General features: G+C 42.7%; 1 protein-coding gene across 6 annotated transcripts in view; it reads right to left on the bottom strand.

The window, feature by feature from the left end:
* Nucleotides 1–17,961, bottom strand: part of ROBO1 (roundabout guidance receptor 1) — a 586,675-nt gene that overhangs the window by 90,599 nt on the left and 478,115 nt on the right. For all 6 annotated transcript variants that reach the window (XM_028726911.2, XM_028726909.2, XM_077927267.1 and 3 more), the window contains one exon: nt 10,682–10,839. In XM_028726911.2, coding sequence (XP_028582744.2) covers nt 10,682–10,839 — 158 coding nt within the window. The remainder of the gene's footprint in view (nt 1–10,681; nt 10,840–17,961) is intronic.

The raw sequence follows: 17,961 nt of genomic DNA, 5'->3' as shown, positions 1-17,961 counted from the left end.
GGGGTGGGAGGAGGCAGCAGAGCGAGGGACTGAGGGACGGCGGCAGCTGAGGCGGCGGCGATAGCGGGCGGAGGAGGAGCCGTCGCCGGGAGTTGCTGCTGCTGCTGTTGCTGCTGCTGCCCGGACATGCCGGCCTCCTCCTCCTCCGCTGTCTCGCAAGCAACCCACCCTCCCCCCGCTTCCCCAGACCGTCTCCCCCCCCCCACCGCCGTGTCCCCTACCTGTGCTGCAGCCCCACTAGCCCCAGCGTGATCACATGGGGCACGTCCAGCTCCGTGGGCCACAGGCCGGAGGCGATGCACCCGAACACGCCGCACTCCTCCCGAATCCCCAGCTCCTCGAATTCCATGGTGCCCGAGCGAACACGTGTTGTTGTCAGCGCAGCTGCTTCTGTTATTGCCGCTGCTGCCTCCTGCCGCCGCCGCCGCCTGGGTTTGAGGGGGGGGGCGGAGGAGGAGGAGAAGGAGGCGGCGGCCTCAGAGGCGCGAGTTCCTCTCCGCGCCCACCCCTTGCGCCCGCCTCATTTACATGCATACATTACGAAGGGGCGAAATTCCCCGCCTCGGGGCTGCTCCGCGTGGTGGAGTTGGTTTCCCCACCCCAGAGGAGCAGAGCAAGAGAGGTCGCCTTCGGGGCGGGGGGGGCTACTTTGTATCTGCCTTTGGACACAAGTTAGCTCCCGCTCGCTCTTTCTCTCTCCCCACAAGTTAACTTTGTTTCCCTCTCTCTTTCTCTCCGCGCGCGCGCGCTTCTGAGAGCGAGTTTTGCCCAGTGGCTCCGAGAGTGTAAACGGCTGGCTGAAGTGCTGAGGAGACCGCGAAGGGCGGAGGGAGCTGGGCTTCGCGCGCGACGGAAGGGGTTATTCCCCCCCCCCTTATGGAAACGGGGTTTGAGGGAATAAGGGGTAGGGAGGAGACTTCGGTTTTTGCGCGACTGAGCAGGGGAAGGGGGCGTCGGCGGGCGCTCGCCTCAGATTGGAGAAACGCTACCAAAGGGTTGTGAGCGGGGGTGTGTGTTAAAAACATCCCTCCCTCCGTGGGTGGAGGAAAGGGGGCTGGGAGGCAGGATGTGGCCCCGGCGGAGAGTTTTAGGTGGCCCAACCCCTTCCCTTTCCCAATGAGGTGGAAGCATTGGCGGGTTTCTGCAACCGCGCCCCGCCCCCTTCCGCCGTCCGTGCCCCCCCCCTCCCTTCGTACGCAGCCCCAAAAGTGCCTCCGGACTCCGAACGCGCTTCTTTTTCGGGTCGCTTCCCTCTCGCGCGCTGCTCACTTGGTTTTGTTCTCTCCTAGGCGCCCGACTCGCCCGCCTCCCTCCCACGGCACACCAGCCGGTGTCTCACGGCACACTAGTGTGCCGCGGAACACCGGTTGGGAAACACTGCATTACACAATGCTAAAATCAGTTAAAAGCCACAGCAACAAAGATAATCAGTAATATGACTTTAATAGTCTAAGCCAGGCTTCCTCAACCTCGGCCCTCCAGATGTTTTTGGCCTACAACTCCCATGATCCCTAGCTAGCAGGCCCAGTGGTCAGGGATGATGGGAATTGTAGTCTCAAAACATCTGGAGGGCTGAGGCTGAGGAAGCCTGGTCTAAGCCTCTTAGAATATAAATGTTAGTATCTCAAACAGATTATAAATAAAAGAATGTGGTCCTTCCTATCAGCCAAGATCAGACCCTCATCAGAGATGAACAGCACAATCATACGCAGATTTACTCAGGAAGTAAGTCCCAATATGTTCAATGAAGTTTATTCCCTAGAAAGTGTGTTTAGGATAGACCACCTTAGCTTTGAAGAGTGGCCGAAATTCAAGAGGACTGGGGCAGAATTTTTGGCAAAAGATAAGCTAGTCTTAGTGGGTTGGGGGCTCCGTCAGATTAATTTTGTAAACAGGCAACAGTCACAGGTCATCCTACAACGTTTTATGAGAATGCTGCCTATTACCGTAATCACTCTTCACATAAATGCAGATGTTAATCTTAATATTTAAAATGTGGTGCTTGTGCCGTGACTTAATCCTGTGTCTTTAAAAGGGGCACAGCTTTAAATATTTTGCCACTGGCTATATATAGCCCCAACTCTGGAAGGAAACTTCTACTCCCCAAAAGCCCACAAGGTAACTACTGAAATAGATTGCCTGAGGCTGCAAAGCCATTCAGTTTAAGCAACCTCTAATGGAGAGAAAAATGGGGGCTGAAACTTTCATCCTTCCATTAAGGTTTTCTAGCTCTTTGAGGGAAGAACTGCATGGCAGATGCTACCCTATTCTGCTGGCCTGGGCACCAGCTCTGCTCTGGGATATAACCTAGGGTGGGGGAAGAGGGCTTCCCGGGAGAGGCTGCTCTTTGTCAAGCGCAAGGATGTCACTGGCAGTGGTGGAGTTTCTCCTGCTCTACATAGCCAGAATCTACATTGATAGAACTATGTAACTGCAATGTAAGAACTGTAACTTGTGTTTGAACTTGCTTTTCCCTCTTCCCTCCCACTTCCTTTTCCTCATATGTCATGTATTTAGATTCTGTGTGTCTCAGTACTGATCTTTGAAAGATGCTCAGAGCCTAAATGGTGGGGTATGAATGAAATGAAAAATACCAGGATTAATAGCCATTCCTCAACCCATTTCTAACAACCAAAATCATTTTCTTTCTTTTAGCAATTCAGTTTTGAAAATTCTAGACAGCACAAGTAGCTAAAGCTCAAAAGAAGTACCAGATTTCTTCTAATTTGTTTAAAAGGTACAGTTTGTAGTCTCTCTCATTTTACTACTGTAAGTGGTCCTTGAAATTTAAAAATCTAGCAAGAATGCACAAATATTTTCAGTTTCCAGTCTGATGGCAGTTTCAAAACAGTCGTTTTAAGTAATACATATCTGCTCCATATTTGTTCCATTTAGGACAAAAGACAACAGAAATTTGTACAGAACATTAATAAATGTAGTTTCCCCAACTTAGCAGATTAATTCCAATTTCAATGACAAATCATGTTACATCATATAACTGGACAAAATAAATATTTGGTTGCATGCGTTTAAGCATAGTACAGGATAACTTTTGTTGTTGACTTTCTCAAACTTCAATTATTTTAAAAGTCTGAAAAATTTATAGTTTATCTAAGTATTCATACTGCAATGGTGTTCCAGCTGAATATCATTTTTAGTTGGCCAACTCACTCATACATATAATGTGATTTTCAGCTCCCATAGGCTGTGATATTACAGATACAATGAATATTTGTAAATTTTGTTTCATGAATATTCATAACAGATGTTTTCCGAATAAGGCAATAGGTTAACAGTTACTACAGATCCATGAAAAGGAAACATTACTTGTGCCCAATATTTCACAATTTATTTCATAGAATAGGGATGAGAAAAATAGCTGGATACGAAGCACAATAGCAAACAGGTCTGTCAGGGTCCTATATAAGAAATAATGTGGAGGAAAAGTCTGGAACACTACTAAATATTAATCCATTTTTTAAAAATTGCCGCACCAAAGAAAGGATGAGCACACAGAACCCCCACCTTTTAAAACACAACTATGTGAGATCTGCCTGCATTTAAATGTGATATGTTACCACATTTGGCTGTAAACACTTCAAAAATCCCAATCTCACAGAAATATGTATCTGTTCATGTGTATCAAACATGCCATGACAGTTAGAAACTGGATCTATTTGGAAATAGTACATACCTAATATCTGTAAATACCTAATAAAGAGTTGTTAAAACTTGTAGTTGTTCATGTATCTGTGGATGCCAATTCTAATATCTATAAAAGACTCCTTACAATGAATTTGTCTAGATCCCCTCAGCTCCTCTGTGACAATGAAGAACTAAACCAATGGCATAAGAAGACACCATGATAGGTTTGCCCTCAAAGTTCCAATGTGGCAGTGGAAAAGATCATCTAATGATATCAATAAAGACTATAAAAGCAGAGAGAACAGAGTTATAAGGAGATGGGAAGCACATGAAAAGGAAACTGGGAGCATCTTTGATGTGACAAAATGCAAATGTTCTCCTGAAAGAGAAGATGCACAAATTTTTCCTTTGCCTGTGGAATTCAAGCATCACTCATGAATGAAGATGCTCTCCCAGTCAAGGACAAGGTAAACTCATTGGAAAAGGACCTGCCCTTTTTGTGGTGCCATGCTCATGGACAAAATAATAATAATTATGATTGAGGAGTGGAAAGGACCCCCCCCCCCCCCAGGCTCAGCTTGTCCAACCTCCTGCAATGCAGGAATCTTAAATAGATAATACATAAAAGATGGCCATCAAATCTCTGCTTAAAAAGGAGAGTCTACCACTTCCCCACTGATAAACATCTCTTAGTTCGACACTTGAATTATGTGTTCTAGGACCTTTCCTGCTGTCAATGTCAAGCTCACTTGTCAGCAGTTACCTGCCTCTTCTTTCCCTCCCTTTTGAAGTTGGGGGCAACATTTGCCCGCCTCCAGTCCACAGGGACCACCCCTGTTCTCCAGGAATGGTCCAAGATTATAGACAGAGGCTCTGAGATTACATCTGCAAGCTCCTTTAATACACTTGAGTGGAGCTCATCAGGCCCTGGAGATTTGAAATCATTTAAAGTAGCTAGGTGTTCCCTTACAACCTCTTTCCTATCTTAGGCTACAGCTCCTCCTCTGCATTGATAACTCTCTTGTCACCAGGTGGGTGCTGCTTTCTATGTGGATATAAATAATTTGATGTTACCATCTCTCATAAGGTATAAAGTGACTCTTGGGAACTTTGCACTGCTAGCTAACTAGGGGAGACGTGAGCATTTTGTTCGCCAAAGTGTGTCGAGCCTAATCCAAAATAAATTATTTCAGTTTTGCCACATGATTTACAAAAAAGCTGTAGGCTCTTAGCTAGCTGAGTTAAAGCAATCTCCTTTAACATACTGTAGACAAATTTATTTCCGCCCACTCAAAGATTTAACTATTGTATAGTATAATTATAGTAACTTTTTTCCTGAACGACCTGGACAAAAAGACTAAGATATCCATACGGGGCCCAGTATGTCTGAACTCAATACAGTTAAAAACCCAAAGATGACAATGTTTACGAAAGAAAAAGAGAGAGTCCACAATATAATATGCTGAGAATTTTGTGAAAATGTACCTAAAAGAAACACTGAGGGGTTAAACCTATTGCATCAGACAAAGCCAAACTCATAGTTTTTAATCTCCTGTTTGACCCTTCCTCTATCACAGCAATTCATCTTTCGAAGAGAAAGTAGCCTCCTTGGGATGGAGATTAATTTGGTGCTAGTTTCTTCTTTCATCTATTACACATAGATCCTTTTTGGCTGATATACATAATGACTTTTTCAATTTCTTTTACCCTTTGTCATCTAACTACTTAAGATGTTTCACTTTGAAATGAAGAAAAATAGAACTTTAAAAACTCTACGGGAAGATTGAATTGTGTCTGGGAGTAATTTACTACTGCTACCAATACGGAAACAAATAATTGCTGATTGAACAAAAACTTTGAATGTCATTCTTTCCACGGTGCAATTGTACAGTAATTTTCCAGCTCATTTTCAATATTGTTTTCCCAAAGAAAATTGTGTCCATAAACTTAATTTGGCAATACATACAAAACATTTCAAATTCCTGATGTGCTATTTAGGGGATCAAGCAAAATAGAAATGGAGCTACAGCTTATCTGAACCATTCAAAATCTGAGCTATACATGCAACTGAGATGAACAGTTCCATGCTTTTAAAAGCCAAGAATCACAATGATAAAAAATAAATTACTTATCAAGGTTTTCTTTTTAAAATGAGCATGATATATAAATGGCAAAGAAGTGAAGAAATGAAAAACAAGTGTTATTGCAAAAGGGGCGAAATTGGATTCACAGTATTTAACTCGGCTTCCTAGGCCAAACCCTTCATTCTTGAAGCCAACTGAAAGTAATCTCTTTGTATCTTGATGCTTTTAATGTATGTGTAAAGTATTTTGCTTATTATACATTTATGCACATCATTCGCTACACTTAAATGGTACAGTTAATTAACATATCAATTAAATGTGTTTTTAAAAGAATGTAGATGTTCATGGAACATACTGCAAAATAGGTTATGGTTCTTTCTAATACTGATTCTGACTCCTCGGTTTTCACATCCTTAGCTGATAAAATAGGAGACTATATTAACATGTGAGCACTGCAGTACTTAAGCTTTATAACAAGAAAGTTCCCAATTTAGTAAATAATTGAAGGAAAATGTTGAAGCTGCTTAAAATTTCTATATTTATTAGCACCCACCCAAATCTTAGGCATAAGTTTTCTCATAAGTAAGTCCCACTATGTTTAGGGCTTGATCTTCTTTTGCAGTATCTCATATCCATCTTTGGATATGACTCTTCAAGTTCTCTCCATCATTATCTGCTGTTTGCTTCTTGCTTCCACAAAAGTCCTGCTGTGAGTTTTAGCTCATCAGCCCATCACATAGATGATTATCCCCTTAGTCTTTTGAAATTGTAAGGTTTCCGTACTAACACTGCTTTATTTAGATAAATTCTAATCTCAGATAGGATGCGGGTGGCACTGTGGGTAAAAGCCTCAGCGCCTAGGGCTTGCCGATCGAAAGGTTGGCGGTTCGAATCCCCGCGGCGGAGTGCGCTCCCGCTGCTCGGTCCCAGCACCTGCCTACCTAGCAGTTCGAAAGCACCCCCGGGTGCAAGTAGATAAATAGGGACCGCTTACCAGTGGGAAGGTAAACGGCGTTTCCGTGTGCGGCTCTGGCTCGCCAGATGCAGCTTGTCACGCTGGCCACGTGACCCGGAAGTGTCTGCGGACAGCGCTGGCCCCCGGCCTCTTGAGTGAGATGGGCGCACAACCCCAGAGTCTGTCAAGACTGGCCCATATGGGCAGGGGTACCTTTACCTTTAATCTCAGATAAATTCTAATAGCGCTTACTTCCTAATAAAGTAATGTCTGATTCTAGCTCAGGTTTGCCTATTCTTAACAGCTCCTTGTTGATACAAAATTGTGTCACCATTCCAGTACATTAATAAAAACCATCCTGCTTTTGTTGGAGCAGGAGAAGTTAACTCACAAAGGACTAGTAAGACATTTTGCTGCCTAAGGAGAAGGACAAAATATCCCCACCCCATTAGACAGACAGAAGCTGACTGAATTGGCAGTTTAACTCAGCTTTATTGTCCACACCATAGGGTAAGACACATGCCAGACACATTTGGAAAGAGGCTGATTATATGTTTCAAATGTTTACATGGTAATGCTGGAAGTCTCTGAGCCAAAATGCTTGCAAAATGCTTCAGTGAGCTGAAATGCTTGGCTTTAAAGAAGAACAACATATTGAGGATATAATGGACACCTGGTGGAATGAAGGGAACTGGTGTAACACTCATCTCTGAATACAAATTGTAGTAGGGGTAGGGAGCCTGTGGCCTTCTCATCATGCCCAATCATTGGGCCAGGTTGGTTGGGATTGAAGGAATCACAGAACTGTAGATTTGGAAGGGACCACAAGGACAATCTATTTCAACCCCCTGCAGTGCAGAAATATTTTCACCAACGTAACGTGGGTCTCGAACCCACTACCTTAATTTTAAGAGTCTCATGCTCTACTGACTGAGCTCTCTTTAGAGACATCTGGAGGACCACTCTATTGGAAAGACAGAGGCTTTGGCTAGATGCTAGATGAAATTGTTGTGGGAAACCAATGGCGGCTGCCTCCAGATGATAACTCTGGCATCTTTAGTAAATTATAGAGATAAGCATTGATTACAGTGGTACCTCGGGTTAAGCACTTAATTTTTTCTGGAGGTCCATTCTTTACCTGAAACTGTTCTTAACCTGAAGCACCACTTTAGCTAATGGGGCCTCCTGCTGCCGCTGTGCCGCCACTGCACAATTTCTGTTCTAATCCTGAAGCAAAGTTCTTAACCCAGGGTACTATTTCTGGGTTAGCGGAGTCTGTAACCTGAAGCGTCTGTAACCCAAGGTACCACTGTACTTAAGAAAAGGCCTCTTACTTACATAATCTCCAAGCTCCTAATAGTTAGTTGACGGTCTTTGATTTAAAATTTCAGTGTGTTATTATATATTGATACTATTGTAAACCACTTTGATTTTTTTATAATATAGCGGTACATATTTTTATAAATAAGTAAATGTTTAGATACAGCATGCAAATTATCTCAGACATGTGTCCCAATATAAATGCCAGTTTTCCAAAACAGAAGTCATATACATGGAAGGTTCATGAGAATCGCATGAAAATCAGCCATCATACCATGAGCACTTGATGAGTTATATATGACAAGTACCCTGTGCCTAGCTCTCAAAGATGTAAGAAAGCAAACATGCCATATGTCTCCTTGTATTTAATTCTTACTGAAGAGCAGAATTATAATGCAAATATCTTTTCATGCACCCAATTTATAGGAGCACCTGATTTTCTCTTATAATGAACAGTCTTGCATTAAACGACTAGAGGAAGATCTGTTCTAGTCAAATCTATTAATTAATTTCTCATCCTTTGTTCATCATGGCTGCTTCCAGCAAACTGTTAAATTGGCTATGCTTACAGCAGAATGGAGTGGGATTTAAGTTGTAGAGTTCTGAAATGGCAGAACAGATAGTGCTACTTTAGAATACGTACAAGAGAAGGGACATACTTTTTAAAATTCTCCCTTGCACAATACACTTCCTCTTGCACAGCAAGAACATGATACACATCCCTCATGATGAACTGGGTGTTTCTTAGCAGACGCTTTTTTTTTAATGTTGAAAGCATTAAAAAATTATATTTGTACACCTTCAGTCTAAAATGATATAGTAAATTTAATGGTCCTGCTTCTCGTTACTTTTTTTGCTAACTTTTCTTATCACTTAACCATCAGTTGGCAAAACTTTTAAAAAGGCAAAAGGGTTTGTTTCATTGTAACACTGCAAAATCAAGTTCAGGAGAGCATCTTTTTTTTTAGTTCAAAACTCTACAGCAGTGTTTCCCAACCGGTGTTCCGCGGCACACTAGTGTGCCGCGAGATGTTGCCTGGTGTGCCGCGAGATGTTGCCTGGAGGGAGGCGGGCGAGGGCGTTTGCTTCCCGGAGGACGGAGCGAGGGCGCCCCCTGCTGGGCCGGGGCTCGCTCTCCCCAGAGGGTAAATCTGGATCAAATGGGGCGAGGGGCGGGCAGAATTCTGGGGGCCACTGATGCCCTACAGACCCCCCCAAGTCCTCCGGGGGGCGCGCTCTGCTGGGCTCTTTTCGGTCGTCGTGCTTGTGGGAAGCCGCCCCTTCCCTGGGCGACGCGCCGCCTCGCGACTCCGGAGTCAGTCCCGCGGGCTCTCGGAGGGACTCGCGAGCGACGGCGCGGCGGCTCCGGGGCGCGCTCAGCCGGGCCGCCGCGCGCCCCCATGCAGCCCCTGCTGCAGCTGCCCGGCGTGGAGCGCGACGCGGAGCCGGCTGGGCTTGGAGGCGCCCAGGTAGGGCCGAGCCGGGCGGGGGTGGGGAGGTCTCGGTCTGCTGCGGGCGCAGGAGGGCGAGCGGGAGAGGGGGAGCCGTCGGGTCTCCTGGAAGGAAGCGAGGCGGCGGCTGAGGGGGATGCAGCCCCGTCCCCAGCAACAGGCGCTCCTCGAAGTGAGGCCACAAGTCGTGGCTCGGACAGGGCCTGGAAGCAGCGGCTCCGGCTCTTGGGAGCGGAGAAGGGGACTTCGAAAGCGGCCTGGAGGAGAAAAGCCCCGATGCGGCGAGAGCGGGGAGCGTGCTGCCTTGTCCAGGCCTCCTCGCTTTGTGCCGTCCGCTGCCGGGAGCAGGACACGGGGGCTCCTCGTTCGCATGCTTTCCCGGGTGATCGGTGAGGGTTAGGGTTAGGGTTAGGGTCCCTCAGTTCCTCGCTTTGCTGCCTCCATCCCCCCCCCACCCCCAAAGCTTGGAGGTTCCCCGGCAAGGGGGAGAGAAAAAAATTGAAAGTTACACTTTCGTGCGTCCCTCCCGGCGTGACGCTGCGCGCTGACGTCACGGTGCCTCGAGATTTTTTTTCATCAAACAAGTGTGCCTTTGCCCAAAAAAGGTTGGGAAACACTGCTCTACAGCGAGGTCAAAACCCCGCATGCTTAGTTTTTTTCCCTGCAACAGAATTGCTGCAGTTATCCTATGTATCACTGTGAATGGAAACAATTAACCACAGGAACATAATAGTTCAGCCTGTCCATAACTGGCTGCAAAGATTTAAAGGAAAAAGAAACATCCCTGTAAAGAATTAACAAATTGCATGTTGGATCTAGACTTCCAGTGAGTGTAGTTCAACTCATGTGGCACTGGAGGAAGAGATTATTTTTCTGACTTCTCCTTCCCCCACAGTACTCTGCATCCCCTGAAAACTGCTCTGATGGTGCTGGGAGATGCAGGAGGGGAAATGGGCAAAAATTACCTCCTTCTGTTTTGTCCAAGAAGAGCTTACACTGCATTGCAGTTCACTCTATAGTCTGGATGCGACAACTATGTGTGTACTTGTTTTCTCTAGATATACTTGCAGGAACAGGGGAAACCCCCAAAATCAGAGTTCCTGCAACATCAGGTGCCTAACTGCAGATACCCTAATTATTTGTATGCACGTTCCACTTGCCCCATTATAATGTGCACAGGCAAGTGTGAGGTTCTATTTTCAGCTTTTGTTCTTTTACAAACTTACTGTAATTCTTTCATCTTTGTCATCCAGGGGGGACCCATCTTTCTTCCATGAAATCGTAGGCTCAGGATGGCCTCTTGGAGGTTGGCATTCCATCACAGCTGGTTCACCTACTGCTACCATGACATCAGAAGGGTTTTGCCTGAAGTCATCACGCAGTACTGAAAAGAGCAAAGAGATAAGGGAAGTAAAATCAAAATGAGCACCAGTGATAAGGAAGCAGGATTAAACATCAAGTACTCTGAATGAGAAGAATCATTTTGTTAAAGAGGGCAATGGAAGGTTGAACTACAGATACTTCCACAGCTTCTTCCTGAGGGTTTATTTCCAGGACATGAAGAAGAATACATATTTGATTGATATGCTATTATTTGAACTCATTAAATTTATTTATTTTATTTTTAAAACATGTAAATATCACCTGTCATGTGAAACACATCAAGGCATACCAAAATAAAGACAACAAAACAGTACAAGTATACAGTATTCTAAAAAGAAGGGAATAAGAGATAATTATTAGACATACAGAAAAAAAACACCATACAGGGCGTGAAAGCCCCTCACAGGCTTTTCAAATTCTCGGAAAATAGTGTGATAACAATAGTACAAAGAGAAATAAACCTAATTTTGCAAACTAAAGTTCATAGGGACAGTATTATTTTATGTTTTATATCTTTACTGTGGCGTTTCAGCCTCTTATCTGCCTGCAGTTCCAATATTGGATGTGAAAAGCTGACAAAGACAGACACAGACAATGTGTCACCCCAAGAGAAAAGCATGCCAGGTCACAAATGATCCTTTAGACTGCAAAGGTAAGTAGCCCCTCGCAACTTGGGACTACACCAAGGAAAAGGAAAAATTAGTATTGGAGCATGTGAACTCCTTTTCACTATTCTCCAAATATCTCCTTCCTTCAGATCCACAATAAATGGAATGCACAACCAAATGTTGTATATTTTGGGGAAAACACAATGGCAAATACAAAGCCAGCAGATAAGCTTTCTTTATATATTAAGATTTTTATTGTATTGTGAGGTTGATTTGATGGTAAGTTGCTCTGAGTGGTTGGCACATGAGCACTAGAAGAGTGGGACAATTTTTTTAATAAAAGTAAAAGAAAGTGAGACAAATCTGCTGTACATGAAGGATGGTGATTCCAAGAAGAGCATAAACCTAAAAATCTAATTCTTATATATCCAAAGTGTGTGCACACGCGCACACACGTCCAGAGTATGTTCCACTAGTGATACAAAAAAGATAGAGATTTCTTCTCTGTTCATGATAGATGTGATAGGAATTTTATGGTCTTAGATATATGGTAATGTTCATAACTGCACATACATAGATCAACACAGGAAGACCAACCTGGAACCATTTTGATTCCTAAACTGACCAAATCCTTTCTCTGCAAGGTTAAACTGGAAAAGCCTCCCCATTGTCTCTTTCCTCACAAATCCTGTCTCAAGGATATGTCTGTTTGAATAAGGTGTGAGCCTGTGACCTGGCCCAGGAAATAAGTATTTTACCACTACAAAAGAATGCCCAGGCTCCCCAGGCAATCCAATCAAGTAACTTGCCAGACAGGAGATAAACTGTGACACGAGAAAAACAACATTTAAATTTCTGTGATGTAGGTGGGATGTATCTGAGGGGTGGTCTTAGGATACACCCCTTCTGTGATGTATGCATAATGTTTCTGGGGGTGGTCTTGATCTAGAGAATGGGAATTTCAAAAGTCTTTATAAAGTCTTGCACACCATCTTTCTGGGTCCTCCTCCTTTCCTGCGTGTGAGGGGAGCACCCTGTTGCAACAGATCAATAAAGATCAAGCTTACTAGCTGCTTTGCTTCTCAATATTCTCTGGTTGGCCTCTGATATTTTCTCCTACCAATAGGGAACCTATGTAAGGACTCTATATGGGCTCTTGGATACCCCATAAGGGAAAAGGGCATATATTTTTATTTACAACAGATGGCGACCACGAAGGGACTTTTGGTTACCTGGATTCTGGAAGCGAGGAAGGACTGGTTATCCAGCGCGCACCAGGCAGTTTGCCAGGAGGAATAACCAGTCTTCCATCGATCCCAGGGTCTGGAAATAACTGGAGGTTCAGCGGGGCTAACCAGAGGAAGCAACGCATGATCAGGCCGGCCTTAAACAACCAGTCAAGAGATCGTGGGATCACCAGGAACAGCGCATGCGGAAGTGAGTATTAAGTAGGAAACACGGGTAGTGGGTTGGGTTCTCTAAACCACAGCAACCAAAATTCTTTAATTCTTCCTTTTCCCTTCAATTCTAAAATTTCTACTTTTTTCCTCATCTAAAAATTGCCTTCTCCTTTCTGTCCCCTCGATCTCAACACCAGCCCTAGCCCTTCGGAGTATGCCCAGGCAAAAAGTTGTGTGTGACTTCTTTCATTTCCCTTCTATGCTGACCTATTCCTTCGGAGTTTTGCCCAGAAAAAGGTCGTGCTTTTTCTTCTGTACTGAAAACTATAACTCCCAGGTGCAGCCGCACCTCTGCCATGGCGATCTTTGTTAGAGATGACCTGTGAGCAGAGAAAGCAAGGGCACCTGATTCCTTTCCTTCTTTGTCATTTCTGAGTCCCAATCTGGCACTGCGCTACGCAAGCGTCCAGTAGGGAACTCTCAGGTTAGATTGTAAGAGGCAGGAGGTTGCTGTGGGCTCCCTGGCTGAGTAATGACCAAAGGGGGGGTTTGAGATCGCTGACCGCACTGTTAGCTTAGTAGCCAGGAAAGGCCAACAGCTGTACCAGCCTAGTAAGTCAGGCCAGACGAACGGCGGTGTGTCACAGTACTAATTCTCGGAGTTGTCCAAATTGAGTGTACTGTGGGTTATTTATTGTGTTTCCTGAATAGTGGGGATAAAACCCCGACTGCAGTATAAAAGTAAAAGCTAGCGCTATTAAAAATTCTTAATAAAATGGGTGCACCTCAATCAAAAGAAATGAACCCACAGATTCCTGGCGTGAAAGAAGCCCAATTGGTGCTTACTTCCCGCCTGGACTCTGACAGTCCCCTTCAATTTGTGTTTAAGAAACGTTTTTCCTGTGTTTAAATTGTACTTAGGCAACATCCAGCAGCTGCTTATCTTAAATGTGCCATCTAAAATAAAAATGCAAGCTTGCTCCAAGTTCAAAATCTAAGAAAGCCATGTTGAACCTTATCAATCTTAAACAAGACAAAAATTGAGAATGAAGTGTGCAAATGTTTATTATTTGAAAGAGGCTCTAAAAGAGAGTTTTTCTCCCAAGTGGTAAAATCCTGTATACGTGCTACTTGTGTTCTGAAAGGAGGATTACCCCACCTCCTTCCTCTAGTTTAAGTGAGGAGAGTGATTTTAAGTCTAATGGTAAATGATGTTGTGTTGTAACTTTTGAGTTTGTGAGTACACCTGTGTTCCAGTCTATTTTGGAAAGTGAAGTTAACCTAATGTTTCTGCTGCAAAAGCCTAGTTGAGCAAAATTGCTGTCTCAAGCTAAAATGCAGTGTATGTATTTCATTAAGCACATGCCTATGAAAGTATGGTGTTCTTTCTAAGAAAATTGTTATTAAATGTAGAGGCTTCCATGGCCAGCAAAATTCTATGAGTCCAGTCCAGATATCAGTCTCTATAAGACTTCCTGGCCTCTTTTCTTAGAAAATGCCCCCCCTTGTTTCATTCTGTCTCTTTCAGGTTTTTTTTTCCTTCTTATTCTGTGCCAGGAAATTTACTCCCGAGTAAGCTTCCTTTAAAGGAAACTGCAAAGGGGGGGCGGGGGTATAGATTAGGCTTACTATTCCTCTGCAAGTTCAGGAAAAATTGTTCACTCTTGTATTCCTTTTAAATCAAATCTATGGCTGTTTTAATTATGGGTACTTTTATTTTCCTCTTCCTTAGTACATGATAGGCGCATGGTTTGTGATAGGCGCATGGCTTGTGGTCTCTTCCCCAGTTGTGTCTGTGTACATAAGTATGTGTGTGTCTCTCTGGTAGTACAAATATTGCTATGAACCCTGTATTTTAGGGTTGGACTAGATGACCCCAGGGTCCCTTTCAACTCTCCCAATTTGTGGCTGTGGGGAAGGCCATGTGTTTGCAAGCATTGGAGGGTAATTCTTAAATTCTGGTGAGGTGATGTGTTGAAATTCAGCCCAGATTTGCTCTTTGTTTTTTTAAAAGGTGTGAGGTGAAGCCATGATGTTTGAAGCAGAACTGGTGATATCAGGCATTTAAGTGATTACAGTGTTTATCGTTTTGTCTATTATTTACAAAAATCAGACTTAAAAGTCTACTCAAAGTTTAAGCACATACAAATGAATAATCAAGTAGAATTAGCCTTGACCAATCCTGTAAATAAAGGGCAGTAAAATTTGTCTGCAAATGGTAAGGCTGAAATGACTGAGAATGTTAAAAAAAAAAAAAAATCCTATGAATTCTAACTCTCTGGCCATTTTTACTCATAAATAAGAGAGCGGTTGATTGTTCCGCGAATGACCAGATAAAATGACCAATAATGATAGCCCTTTCCTGTACATAAAGGAAGCAGTCCTTTGCTTGGGCTGCAATTGCTAGCTTTGGTGAATACTTGAATTGCTGAGTTTCTCTTTTTTGTTTTAAAATCTAACCCTATTTTTAAAATCTACTCCTTACCTTTCCCTTCCTTATTCTAATTTAGCCAAAAGATGCAACATTTTTCAATGGTATAAAAGGTTTGCTGAGACATGAACTCTGCACATGCACAGAGGCTAGATCAGCTTACAAAAAAGAGAGAGTGAGAGAAAGGAGGGGGGAGAGGGAAGGTTTGGAGAATGTGAAACCTATCCAAATTTCGTTATGTAAAACTTTGAACCATTGAGGTAAATCACCCCTAATGTCTTTTGCTCCAGGGGCTACTTAAGACAAAAGAGTTAAGTACTGGACATGCCAAATTCTTTTCACAGGTAAATATCAAAGCACTCCCACTGTGAGTTCCTCTCTTGAGTAGTTTCTCCCCCCCCATGGGATTTAAATTTTATAAGTTTGTGTGTGTGTATATGCCTATGCATTTTAGGAACAGCATTTCCTGACAGACCTCTCACATGAAATAATTTTCCCTTTTAACAGAGTGTCCTTTCTTTTCTCCCACAGCACAAATGATAATGAGGGGATGCAAACAGTGATTTAAATACTCTATAAAAAGTAATTGCATTTGTTTTTCTTTTCGTCTTTCTTCCCTTAAAGCCAAACAGTCACTTTCTTTCTGTTCAGCAAAAGAAGTCTGAATCCCTGCTATAGTAGTGACTTCCCTCTATCTCTTTGTGGCTTTGACATTTTTTTTAGGTTACAAATAATCTGTTTTCGTTTATTAAGTTCGTTTTATCAGTTCTTCCATTATATATATGAAATTAATCAAAGCGCAACCAAACATTATTTATGGAATGTTATTTGTTTACCATTTTGCCTGAGCATTTCTTATTAATTCTGTCATTTTGGCTAGTGCAAGGTACTTGCACAACTTTAAATTGTCATTCATTTTTTCTTGGTATTAACTCATTTCCCAGTATTCCGCTATTAACATTACAGCCGATGTTGTAACATTACAGCCGATGTTGTCACATCAAGAACACTCTTTTATTTTCATTTGGGATGTTAGAATGCCAAAACAGATTACTTCAGGTTACTTCAGGTTGCTTATTAATTGTGTGTCTTAGCATTTATTTATTTTTGGTTCCTCATAGGTCATTGTGTGTGTGTGTGTTTTTTTTTACTTTGGGGACATGTCCATCACATGTTGAAAGTCATTTTCATCAAGTTCTACTTATCAGATAGCACATGCTGAATTTGAAGCTTTTCCATTGTTTTCCCATTTTTTAGTCCAGTAGTAATCTGTGGTTTTGATAATATCTTTGTATTATTTAATAATAATTCTTTTCTGAATCTGATGTCTTTGTGTCAAGTTCGTTTTCATCTGAATGGTAATCTAATTTTTTGCTTTCTTTTTATTTTTTAAACTTTCTTGTATTTTTTTTACAGTTCTCTTTCTCTACACGTGGAGTAATTTTTTATGTAATAATATGGGGGGAAAACAACAAAAACTAAGTGAAGGAAAGCAAACAAACTTAGCAGATAATAACAGTAATTATATGAAAATGTGATAATATTAAAATGAGTAAAATGCTTAACATGCTAAGATTTTATTATTTGCAGCTAATAACTCAAGGAGATTGGGGGGGGGGGCTTTTGCCCCTTCCTTGTCTAACTGTGTGTTTAAGTCCCCAAAACCCTGCCCCCTTACAGGATATCACTTCTACAGGTGTGCAATGATGAAAAGCAGCAACAACCCCTCAACTCAGCCATCACAAGACCTGCAACAACAAATACCAAAGTTTTCAAAATGCCCACAGCTATCTCTTTCAAAGGATATAGACTGAGTGGGGCTGACAAAGGGGGGAGGAGTTGAATCGCAAGGACATTTTTTCACTTGAACCTCAAGCCTCTGTGCTCCAGGATTCAAAAGATACATGCGTAAAAGATCACAATTGTGTCAAGATATGCAACTGATATTTAATTAGCTTTTTTTTGTATTATGTGTTATTACGTAGGAATGTTGAAATGTGTCTGACTGTGTTATTTCCACAAAGGGGGGGGCGTATTTTTGTGTGTAATTGTTTTTATGTTTAATGTCTTATTGCTTACACCCCAGTGGAGGATTCTCATACATTTTATACTTTCTAATAGCTCACACTATTGTGTAGTCCAATGTTTAGATCAATTTATAACCACATTTCATTGTTCCACCTGGAACTATGCCAACCTTCCCTACCCATTTAAAAAAAAAAAATGTGCCAAAACTTGCTTTACCAAGGAGAAGCTTCTAAGAAACATGAAGGTGGATATGCTTTGATTTAGCAGGAATAATCCCTTATAGAGTTAAATTGACTTATTTGGACAAGTGCCCTTAAGAATGGTTTTGTTTTAAGAGAAAGTTGAGAACCATGGGGCAAGATAAATTCAAATTGGACTCAGTTTGAATTGGGCAAGTGTATCCAGGCTGCAATTAGCTTTTTGGTCCTTTAAGTGCAAGTGAGCAACTTCCATGAGTGCAAGACCACAGCCTATAATAAAATCCCATAGCTAAAGGCCAAGGCAAAGGCATCTCCCTCACGAGATGCCCAAACCTGTGCCAGCTATGGTGAATGCCAGGCGACATGGTTAAATGAAAGCCCCGAGGGGATTCAACAGACAGGATGTGTTGCTGTAGCACTATGTCAGTGTGAGACCACAGAAGAGCTAGCTTGACA

Source organism: Podarcis muralis, chromosome 4 (assembly GCF_964188315.1).
Source record: "Podarcis muralis chromosome 4, rPodMur119.hap1.1, whole genome shotgun sequence".
Taxonomy (NCBI): domain Eukaryota; kingdom Metazoa; phylum Chordata; class Lepidosauria; order Squamata; family Lacertidae; genus Podarcis; species Podarcis muralis.
Note: the sequence above shows the minus strand (reverse complement) of the source record. Positions and strands in the feature narration are given on the sequence as shown.